The sequence below is a fragment of the Periplaneta americana genome, chromosome 17 (genome assembly GCF_040183065.1).
Source record: "Periplaneta americana isolate PAMFEO1 chromosome 17, P.americana_PAMFEO1_priV1, whole genome shotgun sequence".
NCBI classification, from domain to species: Eukaryota; Metazoa; Arthropoda; class Insecta; order Blattodea; family Blattidae; genus Periplaneta; species Periplaneta americana.
Window position 1 is genome coordinate 33662659 of NC_091133.1, and position 17370 is coordinate 33680028.

Sequence of the window (17370 nt, forward strand, 5' to 3'; positions counted from 1 at the left end):
CCCACATCTTTATCCCTGCAAAACAATTAATTACACAGATGTTTGGCGATCGTGTCATCAGTAGGCACTTTCCAACAATGTGGTCTCTGCGATCTCCAGATTTCAATCCGGCCGAGTTTTGGTTGTGGGGTTACCTTAAAGAATGAATTTTCCTGACACATCCAACAACCTTACTGCAACTGAAAGATGCCCTATCGCAATAAAATGCCAATAATCCAAGACATTATCTGCAAAATGCTGGATGTTGAACAAGAGAATGACGGACATCTTCCCAATATTTTGTAAACCCCATTGTTTGCCCAGCACTCTGATGTTTTTTATTTTTTCCCTATCTCAAATATTATAATATTTATAGCAGTCTGATGTTTTTGTTTTTTCCCTATCTCAAATATAATATTTATAGCGGTTTAATGTTTAAACTGACTTTTGAAATACCCTATACATCTTCCACATCATATTCCCCATCATCACCATCATCATCAGATATCAAGTTGAGGTAAAAGTCATGGTGGATTGGGGGGACATATTCCATTACATGAGCTTCATTACATCTGCAAGTTTGATTTCCTTTATTTTCACAGGTCCCACATTTTTCTGTCTACAGTCATGGTACTTGTATTCCCTTTCTTCCAAGAAACCTCTTCAAACTCCATATTCATTCTGCTGTTGTTCATTCGTCCTCTATGATTTTGAAGGTCGTCAATGCTCATAAATAATTTTTCTCCAAACTCTCACTGACCTTCCATTAATTTTAACTCTGAAAATGAAAGTATATTGTTTGTGGCAATTTTCTGGGGAATTCTTCTTGTACCTTCACTTTATATGACCGGCCTCAATACTGCCAAAGAGAAGTATTTTGCTTAACAAAGTCTCCTAAAATCCCAGAATCCATTGAACATTTTTTAAATTGTATCTGCATCTAAATCAAGCACCTTAAAGTACAATTACACATTTCTCCTACCGTTGCTTACGCGACAGGTTTACCTGCTGTTAAAATATATCGCGACCTTCATTTCTTCGTTATTTATTTCAATTAACCTCCTTCATATTTTGCACCCTCTTTCTCAATGTAGGTTGTTTTTCAGGACTATTGAATGAAGATCTGCCGTGAGCTAACTCTTTTTCTTCTTCTCGTGGCAAGGTGGTTCTATTGTCATCTTAAAGGAAATGTATTACTGATATAGTTGAAACAATATTTTAATAATGATTTTTTTTCTTCCAATAATAAAATACCGTATTATAAAAGTCAAATTAGTTCACATGTTTATATTACTCAGAAATCTACTTGATGGTAACTCAAAATATGGTAATGCATTCATATAAATATTAAATATTAAATATTTAGGACAAGAGAATGCCAAGCAACATATTGCAAAAGTTTCGGGAAAGAAAATGCCAAGCAATAATTTTAATTTTAAGAATATCTTGACTCACATAAAGTAATAAAATGAACAAGACATTAATGGACAGTATCATCACTTTCTCAACAGTTTGTTAAATACAGTTTTTTCATGTCTTCAACACCAGTTTGGCTTAGCAGATTCTCAACTGTTTGTTAACTTTAAATGTAGGATTTCAGGCAGTTAACTCATTTAACAAACAGTTAAACATGGCAGATAACACCACAGCTGTTCAGACAAAAGTTGTGAAAATAATGTCATGTTTCTCTTTAAGGAATCTTTAGAGTAAGGGCTGGTTTCATCAAGCTTCAGTAAATCAGTTCAAATGAAACATTAACCACTGAACATTAAAATATTTATATGAATATGTTTATATGTGTGTTCGTATCCGTAGACTTCAAGCCAAGCAATTATTACGTGCCTCATCGCATCAGCTACATCACGACTCTTCTGTGGAGTAGTCAGTAGCGAGTTGGCTTGCCATTGCTGGGACCCGAGTTCGATTCTCGATGAAAACTTTTTTTATTAACGTAACTAATTTTTATACATGTTACCTTTCTTCATTTTTTAATTTTTTGTAGTGGAACGAATTATTTCGCAACTCTGGCTTCACTAGGAGAATTAAAAAAACTCTTGGGAGATCAATTTTCTTCCTGATATAAAACAAAGATAAACAAACAAATTAAAAAAAAATAAAAGAAGTACACCTGTGGATCTAATACTTTGTCCACACACCACCAGTGTCTATCACTGCCTGGCATCTTCGGGGCATTGAGTCCATCAGATCGCGGAAATAGTTCTGGTCCTCAACGAAATTTTCCCAGGCAGCCAGAACTTGATCCCACAACTGATCTGGATTTTGAGGTGGGATGTCTCGATATTTGTCAATCCTCCTCTTTTTCATGCCTTTCCATGAACCGTCTTTGAACGTTTATGGCGGTGTGCGCGGGGTGGTTATCCTGCTGCAAAATTAAATTTCCATCAGAAAGAAAATATTTTCTTTCACTTCTGTTTTAAAGCTAGTGCAAACATACCTTATCGCTAGCTATAATATAATTCTAATAAATTAAAGTTAATATACCAATTAAGTTTTGTTATGTTTGAATGCACATTATATATTAATTTACTAATATTTCTTAGGTATGTAGGCTAATTATAACAACCACTTTCATGTGTTAAAATAAAAACTCAGTTGTATGTTACCTAGTTGACTAGTTTCAGCTTTGTCTCAGCCATTTTTATGATATTCTAACCTATGATCAATTTCTTCTAAAATTTTGAGTACCATGATCTTTGTGACGTAGTATCTTTTGTGAATTTTTGTGTCATTCAAATTTTCAAAATGATCATTTCTTAAATGGTTAACATTATCTCCATTTGACTCTTAATTTTCGAGCAGTTCCAGATATAATAATTCTGTGTCGAAACGTTCCGCCATTTTATATTGCAACTAATGAACCATTAAAAATTTTAAGACGGAAATTTCTATCACTAAATTTAATGATAGTTTTACCGGTTCGTTAGGCTAAAGATGCTTGGTGAGATATAAAAATTATTTAATGAACCAGTAAATAAATTAATGAATCATTAAAACCTTAGTGAAGCTTCACGAAACCGGCCCTAAGACTGGTAATATATTATTTAAAAGATATTTTGGAATACTAATATAGGGAAGATGATCTTTATAAGTCAACTGATTATCATACTGACGCTTATTTCAGTGCTGAGCTATTATCCATTCAATACAGTAGCGTGTAAATTAATCCGAACACGACATATTTTTACATTTTCTGTCATTGTTGGCCTCACAGCTGCTCATACCGCTTTAATTGACATCTGTAGTACGTGTAATTCCATTGTTGAAGGTCTTTCGTTATTATTTTTTTTATAATATATGACATTTTGCCTGTCGTTTTGTACTTATAAGCATTTCAGTTGTGTTGAAGACTTAATACTGCAATTCTGTGTACATTCTGTCGTCTTCACAAATTATACAACTCCACGAAAACGGTCTAAAATTATAACATTAGCAGAGCATTCTTCTATGACACAGAGGCAAATTGCTGCAGAATGTTACATCGGTTTGGCTACTGTTAATTCGATCATAAAACGATACAGGGAGACTGGATCCATCACACCCCAGAAAAAAGGAAACTGTGGCCGGAAAAGGAAGACTTCACCTGTAGATGATCGTTTAATTGTCAAGTAAAGTAAATTAAATCCTAGACTAACTGCTGTCGACTTAACCCGCGAGTTAATGGCTACCACTGGGGCGAATATTCACGTCACAACAGTGCGGCGTAGACTTTTGGAAGCTGGATGAAGGGCTCATAAGCCTATTAAGAAGCAACTACTAACCCCTGTTATGTGCAAAAAACGCTTAATGTGGGCAAAATTACATCAACACTGGACAGTGAATGACTGGAAGAATGTACTTTTTTCCGATGAGTCTCATTTCGAGGTCCACGGCCACCGTGTTTCTTACATACAGAAAGGATCCGAAAAAGTAACAGCAGCTCATCTCCAACAAGCACCCAAATACCCCCCCCCCCTAAAGTAATGTTTTGGGGTTGTTTTACACATGAAGGGCCTGGAGCATTAATACCTACCAAGGGAATTATGAATTCTGACAAATATATTCACTTATTGGAAACCAGAATCGTACCCCAGCTGCAAAAATCATTTCCGGATGGCAGAGGTGTGTTCCAACAAGACCTGGCACCATGCCATACGTCTCGAAAAACTACAGAATTCTTCAACAAGAAGAATATTCAGGTACTCCCCTGGCCAGGCAACTCACCCGACATCAACCCCATTGAGAACTTGTGGTCAATTTGCAAAAGAAGAAGGCAAAAAATGGATTGTTCTACAAAGGAGAAGATGATTTCTGCCCTCATTGGTGTATGGTTTCGCGATGAAGAAATGAAGAATATTTGTGGGAAATTAGTGGAAACCATGCCAAATCGTCTCAGAGCTGTTATTAGGAACAAGGGAGGCCACATAGATTACTGAGGTATGTTTTAGATCCGTTTTTTATCCCATTTGAGTGTTTTTGCATAAGTAATTACGTTGTTCGGATTAATTTGCACACTACTGTATTTAGAAAATGTGCGACCTCAATGTGGCAAGAAATTGAAGTCAGATTTGAATATCCTACAAACTGAAATAGGCCACTTGTTCCAATTCTCCAGCTACTATTAACTCTAGATTTTATGTTACTGGCTCTTTTTAACTATAGCCGATGTCAATAGTGCTTCAAAATACGCAGTGAGTAAAGAATAAAATGTTTCAGCAGCAATTGCTTCTTTAAAACGAAATTACATATAATGTCTACATGGACCTGATGCAGAGAAAGTGATTAGAGAATTTTATACGATACAGAATTCTCCTCGGGGTTTTGTGTACAGTTGACTACACACACATTCCTGTAATTATTACCACCTGGTGGTCATAATGCTGAGATTTTTCTAAACAGAAATTCATATTTAGCATTACAACTATAACCTTACTGTACTTATAATAATTATTATTCAATAGTAGTCAATACAACTTTCATTTATCAACTCACTGTACTACATATGAATCAAGGCCTACTGTAACAGGTTATGATTTTATATATGTTTCATGACTTATTCTACAGTACAGAATTTAAATAATAATTTCAGCCAATAAGAAATTGCCTTTTATGTGTAAAATCATTACCAACTGCTGTTGAGTAGTTAGAACAGTATTAACGACAGTTAAAGTTAAGTGTTGATTATTTGAAACGAAATTATGTTGAAGAAATGGAAAACATATTAACAAAACGTTAAAAATAAACCATCTGTTAATTTAAAATTTGTTAAGCCAAATTAAACATTACTTCGAGAAACTGGCCATGAAGGCAATATAATGCCAAGCAACACTTAACTATATTTCAGTTTTTGATGTTAATTCTTCTTCAGAAAGTGGCAGACATTTAGAATCAGAGCTGGAATCACTGCCTTCATCACAAGGAGTAAGAGAAAGATGTTACTACCATTTATGAAAGAGGCGAGATCAAGAGGTCAGTTTGCGATATTAGTTAAGGATAAAATAAAGATTAATGGAAACTATATGACTTTTAATTTTGTAAGAGGAACTTCAAATCACAGAAATCCCAGGTATCCGAGAGTAGAAATTTCCCAACCAGAAAAAAAAATAGTTCAATACATATTTCGTCCCCTACTAGAGTGAATACCGAACAATCGAAAGAGATTTTAGTTAAGTTGGTTCGTGATGGCGAGGAATGATCAAGTCAGCAGAATGAAGTATGGATGGAATTAAAGCAAACATCGGAGACTAGACAGCTGATGGATGAACGTGACGACCGAGCAGGACCCAGTCAGGAATCTGCTGTGCCAAGTGGAAGTGAAGACCGAGTAGGAAATCGCAGTAACATATGGTCTAGCCTATGTGAGTCAGTGAGAAGAAGAAGACAAGAAGCGGAATCAGGTGTGCTTTACGGGAGATCAAGAGAAGGTGCGGCTAGTGTTCAGAGAAGACGTCAGGATGTGAAAATTGTGATGGGTCAAGAGATAGTGATTTCGTCACCACAAGGCAGTATTTTAGCGTTGACAGGTACATTTAAGGGCCAAAAAAGTTATAATCTTAGAAGTTGGTGCATGAGCGGTAAAAAATAAATAAAAGGTCGGAATGAAATTACAACAGGATGTTTGGTGATTTAATGTCGTAAATCGTGTTTTAGTGTGATCAAAATGTGTTTAGGGGATCATAGATATAGAGATGAGGTAGGAAGTTAAAAAAAAAAGTTAGGAAATTAAAAAGTGACTAGTTAATAAATATAGTTATCGATTGAAGCTTATTGTAAAGAAGTAAATCTTCGAAAGTGATGTAGTGAAGTTATGATAGATGATGATAGTATTTATAATTTTCTATGGTTTTTTTCTGAGTGTTGATTGTGGTTAAGAAATGAATGATCAAACTAAAGTGAACTAGATACTCATGTCAAGATATAATAAAATTATAATGACGTGTATTAGGTAGAAAAAAGATCCCAATGAGTATAACCGAGTGAAGTGTTACGAGTTAGAGGTAATGTAGAAAGACGGAATTATGTATAAATTTAGTTACCAAGATTAGAATGCTGAAAGAAATGTAAGTGTGTAACGAACAGATGGTGGACATGTAAGATCATTAAGAAGAAATTGACTGTTTGGAGTTAAGTTAATAGCGAGAGTAGATGAGTAGGCTGTCGAGATTGCATGCTAATTGTAGTTATATTAATAGAAAGTTATGGTGAAACCAATATACATAAGTTGTGGTACACCATACTTACTTACTTACAAATGGCTTTTAAGGAACCCGAAGGTTCATTGCCGCCCTCACATAAGCCCGCCAGCGGTCCCTATCCTGTGCAAGATTAATCCAGTCTCTATCATCATACCCCACCTCCCTCAAATCCATTTTAATATTATCCTCCCATCTACATCTCGGCCTCCCTAAAGGTCTTTTTCCCTCCGGTCTCCCAACTAACACTCTATATGCATTTCTGGATTCGCCCATACGTGCTACATGCCCTGCCCATCTCAAACGTCTGGATTTAATGTTCCTAATTATGTCAGGTGAAGAATACAATGAGTGCAGTTCTGTGTTGTGTAACTTTCTCCATTCTCCTGTAACTTCATCCCGCTTAGCCCCAAATATTTTCCTAAGCACCTTATTCTCAAACACCCTGAACCTATGTTCCTCTGTCAGAGTGAGAGTCCAAGTTTCACAACCATACAGAAGAACCGGTAATATAACTGTTTTATAAATTCTGACTTTCAGATTTTTGGACAGCAGACTGGATGATAAGAGCTTCTCAACCGAATAATAACACGCATTTCCCATATTTATTCTGCGTTTAATTTCCTCCCGAGTGTCATTTATATTTGTTACTGTTGCTCCAAGATATTTGAATTTTTCCACCTCTTCGAAGGATAAATCTCCAATTTTTATATTTCCATTTCGTACAATATTCTGGTCACGAGACATAATCATATACTTTGTCTTTTCGGGATTTACTTCCAAACCGATCGCTCTACTTGCTTCAAGTACAATTTCCGTGTTTTCCCTAATCGTTTGTGTATTTTCTCCTAACATATTCACGTCATCCGCATAGACAAGAAGTTGATGTAACCCGTTCAATTCCAAACCCTGCCTGTTATCCTGAACTTTCCTAATGGCATATTCCAAAGCGAAGTTAAAAAGTAAAGGTGATAGTGCATCTCCCTGCTTTAGCCCGCAGTGAATTGGAAAAGCATCAGATAGAAACTGACCTATACGGACTCTGCTGTATGTTTCACTGAGACACATTTTAATTAATCGAACTAGTTTCTTGGGAATACCAAATTCAATAAGAATATCATATAATACTTCCCTCTTAACCGAGTCATATGCCTTTTTGAAATCTATGAATAACTGATGTACTGTACCCTTATACTCCCATTTTTTCTCCATTATCTGTTGAATACAAAAAATCTGATCAATAGTCGATCTATTACGCCGAAAACCGCACTGATGATCCCCAATAATTTCATCTACGTACGGAGTTAATCTTCTCAAAAGAATATTGGACAAAATTTTGTATGACGTCAACAAAAGTGATATTCCTCGAAAGTTACCACAGTTGGTTTTGTCCCCCTTTTTAAAAATAGGTACAATTATGGACTCCTTCCATTGTTCTGGTACAATTTCCTTTTCCCAAATAGCAACTACAAGTTTATAAATTTCGCTATATAATGCACTTCCACCCTCTTGTATTAATTCTGCTGGAATTTGATCGATACCTGGAGACTTTTACTTTTTCAGATTTTCTATCGCAATTTCGACTTCTGAAAGCGTGGGTTCGGGTATAAATGGCTCAGCAGTTTGTATTTCAATTTCGTCCCGATCATTTCTATTTGGCCTATGTACATTTGGTAGTTGCGCAAAATAGTTTTTCCATCTGTTTAGGATTGATGGAGAGTCTGCAAGCAAGTCACCATTCTCATCCTTGATCAAGTTTACCCTTGACTGATATCCGTTCTTAAATTCTTTTATACCCTTATATAAATCTCGAATGTTTTTATTCTTACTATTTGTTTCTACCTCATTCAGTTTTTCCTTCAAGTAACATCTCTTTTTATTCCTAAGTCTACGACTTGCTTCCCGTCTTTCATTGAAATAATTATCTCTCTTCTCAACTGGATCCTGTAAGAATTTCAATTTTGCCTGTTTCCTTCTTTCTACTACCATGCAACAATCTTCATCAAACCACGGTTTCTTTTTCTTAGTTTCATAATAACCTATGCTCTGCTCAGCTGCAATCTTGATACTATCTCTGATATTTTCCCACACACTATTAACATCTAATTCTTTCTCAACTTCGTCGGAACTTTCTAAAGTGGCAAACCTATTCGAAATTTCGACCTGGTAATTTTGCTTAGCTTCCTCGTCCTTTAATTTCAAAATATTGAATTTTGTAATATTAACTTGTTGCTCTACTCGCTTGGCTACTGATAATCTTTCTCTTAATTCTCCAATCACCAAATAATGGTCAGAATTACAGTCTGCACTCCTGAAAGTTCGAATATCTACTATACTAGTATGTCTCCGTTTATCTATCAAGATGTGATCTATTTGGTTGTGTGTCAATCCATCTGGAGAAGTCCAAGTATATTTATGTATATCCTTATGGGGGAATGTTGTACTTTTGACAATTAAATTTTTCGATGTGGCAAAGTTGACTAATCTAACTCCACTGTCACTACTAATTGCGTGTAGGCTCTCTTTTCCAATAGTTGGTCTAAAAATATCCTCCCGTCCTACTTTAGCATTGAAATCCTCCAATAAAATTTTCATGTGATATCTAGGGAACTGATCAAAAGTATGTTCCAATTCCTCATAGAAGCTATTCTTTATATGGTCGTCTTTCTCTTCTGTAGGGGCGTGAGCATTTAGAACTATGATGTCGCACCATCTACCCTTAAGTACTAAATATGATAACCTGTCACTGATAAATTCGACCTTTTTTACTGGTGATTTTATTCTTTTATGAACAAATAATCCTGTTCCTAATTGGTGATTATTGTTTCCTTCCCCATAATACAACAAGTAATCTCCTATTTGTGATATGCCATTCCCATCTAACCTAACCTCTTGTACTCCTACGAAGTCCATTCTATATCTAGCTAGTTCTTTTGCTACTAATGTTACCCCTCCTGTTCTATAAAGACTAGTTACGTTCCAAGTGCCAAATCTCAAAACCTTATTCCTTTGCTGTGGTCGTGCCAGAGAATCAGTCCTATTCCGAGGCTTATTATAGGGATACGTAACAAGCTGTTTTTTTACGGTGATGGGTTGTTAGCCCTTCGCCCAACCCCCAAGCTGGAGGACCACCCCTTATCTGCTGTCCACGACTGCTTATTCAATATATTCGCAGCTACCCTCCATATCTGGAGGCCGTCTCCTCTATCCAAAACCTGAGGACGCACCATGCCGTGGTGATAGGGACCCACAATACATGGGTGGTACACCATAACTAATATAAATATTGATGACATCCATCCATCCATCCATCCATCCATACATCACTGCCTTCATCATTTGATTCAATAAAAAACTTCAGATTCCTCCTGTGCACCATTCTCTCCAAACTACCTTTGTTGTTTGACATTGTCTTGCCATTAGCTATAGAAGATGCATGAAGTATTAGGGCAAGAACATAAAACAGATAATAGAACCATCTGTTAGGTTTTCTGGAGAAACTCTTGACACTATAATTTTAAATATATTATATGCAATGAAATGGCATGAGTAGTTGAATTTGGCCAAAAATGTGGCTTGGCACTTTCTTGCCAGGACCCCCTCAATTCACATCCTAATTTTTTTTTACCTTTCCTCGTGAATCATCCTGTATGTTATTCCAATAACAACAATGATTTCCTCATCAACATCTTTATTTATGTTGGAAAGAGTGGGTGAAGAAAGAATGATTTTGAAAGTGATCAGGAAGAGAAAAAGGAATTGGCTGGGTTACTGGCTGAGAAGAAATGCCTACTGAAGCATGCACTGGAAGGAATGGGAGAAGAGTTTGGGGGAGAAGAAATCAGATGATAGACAACATTATGATATACGGATCATATCGTCATGTGAATGCAAGAACTAGGTAACTTGAAATTTGCGTTTTTTAGTTATCTCTGTCGTAGCATAGCAAAAATCGCACAGAATGTAATGCAAGAACTAGGTAACTGATCGAACAATACCAGTGACATCTGTTTTCAAATATAACAAATAGATAAAAGAAAACGAGACATATTCCTTAGTGCAATAAATAAGTAAATAGGCAATATCTTAAAATAGGAAAAATTGAGTTACCTAGTGCTTGCATTCAGGTGACGATATGAGGAGACTAAGAAGAGGCAGAAAATAGGAGAATGCTAGGTTTGCAGTAAACGACCTACCATTTGGCAGAACACTATGTATGTATGTATGTATGTATGTATGTATGTATGTATGTATGTACAGTATGTACACTTAACAGCAAAAAGAATGGGCCGACTCTTGGTTGATAGAAATGCTAAGTTCTATCGCGCGGTTCACTCATGTAAAACACACTACACTTCAAGGCATTCCTGTAGTGTCTCTTCATTGAAAGTCATCCGTCTACAAAGTAGTCAACCTTGCGAGCTGTGTGGCCCAGTGGAAAGATGTCTGACATCCGTACTAGACATTGTGAGTTTGCCTTCTGGTATGGCAAAATTATTATTTTTTTTTTTAATTTTAGTTTTTAATTAATTTATTAGTTTAAATGTGAAATGACATTTGTTAAACTTCCTTATGCCTGTCCTGTAAAAAGATTATTGTCCATAATCTGTGGGCTATTAATAGGCGAGATCTGGCCTGTACAAACAAAATTACTTCTTTCATAACGTAAAAAACCAGACGCATATCAAACATAAATAAATAAATAAACAAAGAACAAACAATTTGTTAATATATTAACAAAAAAAGGCCTATGGTGGAGACTAGTACCTTGTCCACAAACCACATGCATCAACAACTGCCCTCATTCTGCGCGGCATGGAGTCCACAAGATTATGAAACAGGTTAAATTCATGGCTATCTCCTCCCACACATCTAGAACTTCGTCCCCAATTCGTCAGCTGTCCAAACGGGTGGTTGTTCTGCCCAAATGGAGCGTAGGATCCGTTTGACTATAGCCCACAAAAATTTTCAATTGGATTCATATCTGGTGATTTTGTAGGCCAGTCACCATTAGGCCTCCTCGTAAACCATCTTTCAATCTGGATGGCGGTGTGTACTGGGTGATTATCCTCTTGGAAGAAAAGTGTTCCTTCTGGATATCATTCTCGGCCAGAAGAGATCATTACATTTGCCAAAATGTATTCATAGACTTCTGCTGTCAACCAACCGTGGATGTGTTCCGGAAGTCCTCCCCCATTGTATGACATCCACCCCCAGACTTGTTAAGTCATCTCATATCAGTGCCCATCCATACGATAATCTAGGGTAGGAACAGCGTTTCTACTGGAGACAATTACCTCGTCAGAGAAAATGACATTTCTCCAATCGAAGTCCTGTTGGAGAGTAGCATACGCTAGATGGTCCACGACATGCTCCATCGTCAAATGTTCTCTCCTCACAGCTCGATGATACCGTATGCCACGCTCACTAAAATATCTTCTCACGGTGTGTGGGGAACATAGAAAGTTGGACGCCATCTTGAGTTGAAAGGCAGTTCTAAAGGGGTGGTTCTCAACTTCTCTCAGAAACATGGAATCCTCTTCCCTTGTAGAGATGCACAGCTGACCAGGAATGGGACGATTCACAACTACACCATTCTCGATAAAAAAATTTAGCCCACCGCTTAGCCGTTGACAATTCGACTCCAATCTCTCTGACCACCATCAATGCAGAATAACCTACACAAACCAGGACAATGACTTGTTGACGGAGTTGTAGTCTCTCTGCCATCTTTAAGCATAATGACGAGACAGAACATTTTATTAACAGACAGGAGTATTGCTTGGAAGAGAGAGGGAGGTTCATTATTTATTAGAGTTTGGGCACATTCTAAGAGATGTCGCCACATAAATATAGCTTTGCGAGACATATATGGCAAATTTGTAATTAAAAAAACAAGAAGATTGTGGGAGATTCCAAACTTGAGCTACTACTATTAACTCGTTCAATAGACCAATGCCGTAACGACTTACACTACTGTGACTGTTAATATCGTTTCGGCATAATACTTGCTTTTCCTGTTCATATTCGCTTTGGTTAATTTTGTATTTATCAATTTTATTATTATTTCACTCTTCAGAGGTCCTGATGTATCTAGAATCAACCCTCCATTCGATTTTATAACATATTTTAGACTCTTAAACAAAGTATAGCAAATTTAGATGGTTTAATTATGTGTTACCTGGTGAACTACAGTTTTGATAAGATGAGCATGCACAATGTTATGTCTCTGGAACTTAGAAATTGTCGGTGGCCCATTCTTTTTGCCATTAAGTGTACAGTATGTATTCTATATGTGTGTATATATGTATGTATGTATGTATGTATGTATGTAGCTCATTTGTCGAACTTTTATTCCACAATTATACAGAATTTCAGATGAATCAGAACAAGTGGGAAAGTTATTAAAAAAAAAATCATCTTCTTCATTTTGAAAATTTAATTTTTTTTTTTCTATATCATAGGAAGAACAAAGTTCTTTTCATTTAAGAAAGGATAAAAGGGTATGTTCAGTCACAGGAAGAAAACACATCTGTAGAACTGGTACAAAAATATAAATATAATATAATCTTATAACAGTGTGAAGATTTACACTCTTATTATATTTTTTAGCCAAAGTAACTATGTTCACTTCCAGTCTCTGTTAAGACAAATAATACAATAAAAATACAGAAAATTATAAAGAACTCAAAGTACAATATTTCAAGCACATTTCGAAATTGTAAGTCAAGATACCGAAAACATAAGATATTTAGTATCATTTGGATAACAATTTATCCAAATTTCTATACATATTTACAGAAGGGAGGAGTGGAATTATACAGACCTTCTACATCATTACAAAGAAGTTATATTCTTTGACAAACATAATCTTCAGTTAGTTTCCTTTTTTATTACTGGTTAAAAATTAAGTAGAAAACCTAAACTTTTATAAAACTTCACCCACATCAGTGTTACTGTTATTTGTTACAGTCTGAAACAAAACTGGCACTATCACAATTCGTAACTAGCTCATCTTGTATAATACAGTATAATACACATACGACTGAGGACCAATGAGCACCACTGAAGTCTTCTGTTATACTATAAACGACAGAAATGTATTTAAAATCCAATTTCTTAGGAAAACACATTTATTGCTTTACTTTCGGATTATATTTCCTTACATACTCTCTTGTGAGCTGGTGACACTATTTGGTGAACATGAAAGACCATCTAAATACCTTTTCTGTGCCAATTTTAATTTAGCATACTGTCGTTTTGCTTCAATAACAGAAGGACTACACACGTCAGATGGAATTTTTGATTCACAAATATAAGACGTCATTACTTTGACACCATCGAGAAGTCTAGTTTTTTCACAATCACTTTGACTTTCATTTTCAAAGAGTCCCATACATGTTGTAGATTCATCTGAAATAGAGTAAACAAGAGCAATTACAAAGCTGTTTACATCAGATCAATTTTGCATTCTAATTTTTTTTGTTCTTAAATATAAAACTAAGCCACCATTTTCTTGCAATAAATTAATATAGTGCTTTTCTACTTTTTCATTAGGGACAGTACTATGATGCTGAAAACTATTTCGAGATTTGTATGGACAGAAATATATGTTTTCAGCATATCTAGTACTAAGAAAATGTTTATACGTCTGTCTGGGTACAGCCATTCATCCCATACTTCTGGGTGACTTCTGTTCATATTCAGTATCTAAGAGTCAATATATCTGGGAATATTGCACATTTAACATAATCTTTATATAATTGTAATGGGTCTTTACTTGAACTCAGAATCACAAAATGGCAATCAAATCCAAACCAAAGCCAACGATTTTTTTCGTAATATTCTAGAATAAACTGGAAAATAAAACATTCTGATTCATAACAAACAAAAAATCAGGGGTGGTGCATATTTAAGGGCTAAAAGGGCTTATCTCACCAGATTTTTGGCCATAAGAGTTCAGAATTCTCACATGACTTATTATTTAAGATAATTAATTTAATGAGAACAAATTTATATCTGAGTACCATTATCCTGAAGTAATATTAATGATTTGAAAAAATAATGTAGGTGTGATTGTGTTAGAAGTTTTGTATGTTTATCTTGACCTAAGAGCTAATTCGCTTACAGCAAGTACTGTAACTGTTTGGAAGATCAGCAAACCTTTGAGGGAAGGCAAGTTTCAAATACATTTTGAAGTGTCGAACTAGGAGCTAATTTTGACATGCCCGTAATAAAAAATAAAAATGTATATGAAGCTGTAGCAGTGGGTGGTGTAACAATGTTATTGTAAACTCATTTATACTCTTCTCACCTCATGTAACATGTTCTAGAGTGAAGAGTGAAGCTTTTGACACAAGTTTCTAATTCCAGTGTTCAGTTCAATTTTAGCAGTTGTGGAAAGCATATATTCTTGCTAGTGTTTATTTAATTAATGATTAGTGTGTAACCTTCAAAACAGTGATAATATTGGTACCTAGTGAAATTATTAATATATTATAAATAGGGTCGATACTTTTCTGAAATCTCTGTTCTTTCCATTAGGTTTAGAAGAAAAATTAGAAATAATAAAACTTGGCACACACCAACATAGAGATTTTAAGCGTCACCAGAATTGCAAAAATCAAAAAAGAACATTTGCATTATCTTGCTTTTTTTTATAAATGAGGTTAACTTTGAAATATTTTATTATTAGCATGAGATAGAATCAAACATGTTTAACTATATTGATACTGCCAATAAAAATGTAATGACAAGATTTAATATGCGAGTATATACTACAGCAGCAGGAACAACAGCATTATTATTATTATTATTATTATTATTATTATTATTATTATTATTATTATTATTAATTTTAGTTGGCAGAGTTAAGACTGTAAGACCTTCTCTTCCACTCAACCAGCAACAATTATACATACATAATTATGAACTTCCAAGCTACAAAGATCATAACAAATTGAGTTAAATAAAAGTTACGTGTATATAAAGCCTAGAATACACGGACGCGCCACGGCAGTAATGCAACAAGGGTCGAAAAGAATTCGAGGCTTCGCTCGTTTGTATGCAATTTCAAGCACGCGCTGCGGCAGGAACGTGCACATCTCAAATGCAGCGCAGTGATCCGTTTCCTGTCGGTTTTTCTCGCGAACACAAAGGAATTCGTTGCAGCAGTGTGGACGGGTTCGTTGCCGTTTGTCTCGTGAAGCGCGCACACGTCAAGCATGCAGTGGTCTGAAGTAGATTGGACCTCATATTATGTCCAGTCTTGTGGAATCCTAGTGATATTTACTATTATAATAAAAACAACAAACATGGCAGTGAACACGCAAGATGAGATAGAGCTCCAAAACGAGCGAAAAAGCAGGATGATAGTACAAAATTACTGGCAACTGCAGTTGGAATTATGCAAGCCACTGCTGGACGTTAATTTTTTTAATTCGTTATTTTTACAACGCTTTATCAACTACTAGGTTATTTAGCGTCGATGGAATTTGTGATAGCGAGTTGGCAATTGACGAGATGAGGCCGAGGATTCGCCAAAGATTACCTGACATTCGTCTTACAGTTGAGGAAAAACCTCGGAAAAACACAATCAGGTATTCAGCCCAAACGGGAATCGAACCCATGCTTGAGCGCAATTCCGGATGAACAGGCAAATGCGCTACTGCCTGAACCACGCTGATGGCTTCTGAGAGGTTAAAGATCACTGTTGAACAATGTGAAGTCAAATCATTTTGTGCTTTCCTTTCATCGAAAATGATAGCATATCGTGCAACTACCAGGAAAGGAATTCAGCAAGCTATTTATGACATTCAAGTAAAAGCAAAACGAAACTTCTTTGAAATGCCAACTTACTATGGACAAGAACGTTTTCATTCATCTGCACCTCCATTTGATGTCCTCTTCCCAAATGGATTATCCTAGACAACCTACTCAACCAATTACTCCCTCAAATTCCTATGCTTCAACTCCCGAACCACCACAACATCCTTCGACTCAAGAGTCTTCTCAAGCCAACCTTTCAATGACAAAATCTCCAATTCTATTCTTACTACACTACACCATGTCACTTCTGGATTTCAATTAAACACTCTCGGCTCTCTTTAACATCATCCAGCCAAAACTCCATCTCCAGAATGTTCATCACATAGGCTACTCCGATAGTCAAAACCTGCACATTTAATATCTTCTGTTTTTTCTTATTATTATTTTTAATGAATTTAATAACAATTTTTGTAGTATTTGTTGTATGTATTTTGCATTCCTATGTTTTATTTTAAAATAATTTTCTTTGATTTAAAATACTCGTTTTGACTGTACACTTAAATTAAAAACATCATTTGGCAATCAAAATTTTAATTACTTGAAAAAGAAAATGTTTGTAGTTTTATTGTACCACGTGTTTCTTTATTACAATGCGACTTTGAAATATTGATTTTTCTTGGTATGATATTTCGCATGTTTTATTATTTGTATTGCAATTAAAGAAGCACATTATGTTGGTACTATGATTTAACTCATCTTGATATTTTCCTTTAATGAGCTGACAATTGCTCCGATAACCTGTTTTGAAATTCGAAAAAGGTATTGAAGCTTTGTAAACGAATCCCTTGTCACCAAGAATGGTAAAGTCAGTGCGAACCTGGACTATTGAGATATTGAGACAATCAACCACTTGTACAGCTGTTGCGGGCCTGCA

The 17370-nt window shown here is 35.6% G+C and overlaps 1 protein-coding gene across 6 annotated transcripts in view; it reads right to left on the minus strand.

Moving 5' to 3' along the window:
- Nucleotides 1-13203: 13203 nt before the first annotated feature.
- The window catches only part of LOC138692556 (uncharacterized), an 84626-nt gene continuing 80459 nt past the window's right edge, over nucleotides 13204-17370 (minus strand). For all 6 annotated transcript variants that reach the window (XM_069815522.1, XM_069815523.1, XM_069815524.1 and 3 more), the window contains one exon: nucleotides 13204-14081. In XM_069815522.1, the coding sequence (XP_069671623.1) occupies nucleotides 13831-14081 (251 nt within the window). In that variant the 3' untranslated portion in view covers nucleotides 13204-13830. The remainder of the gene's footprint in view (nucleotides 14082-17370) is intronic.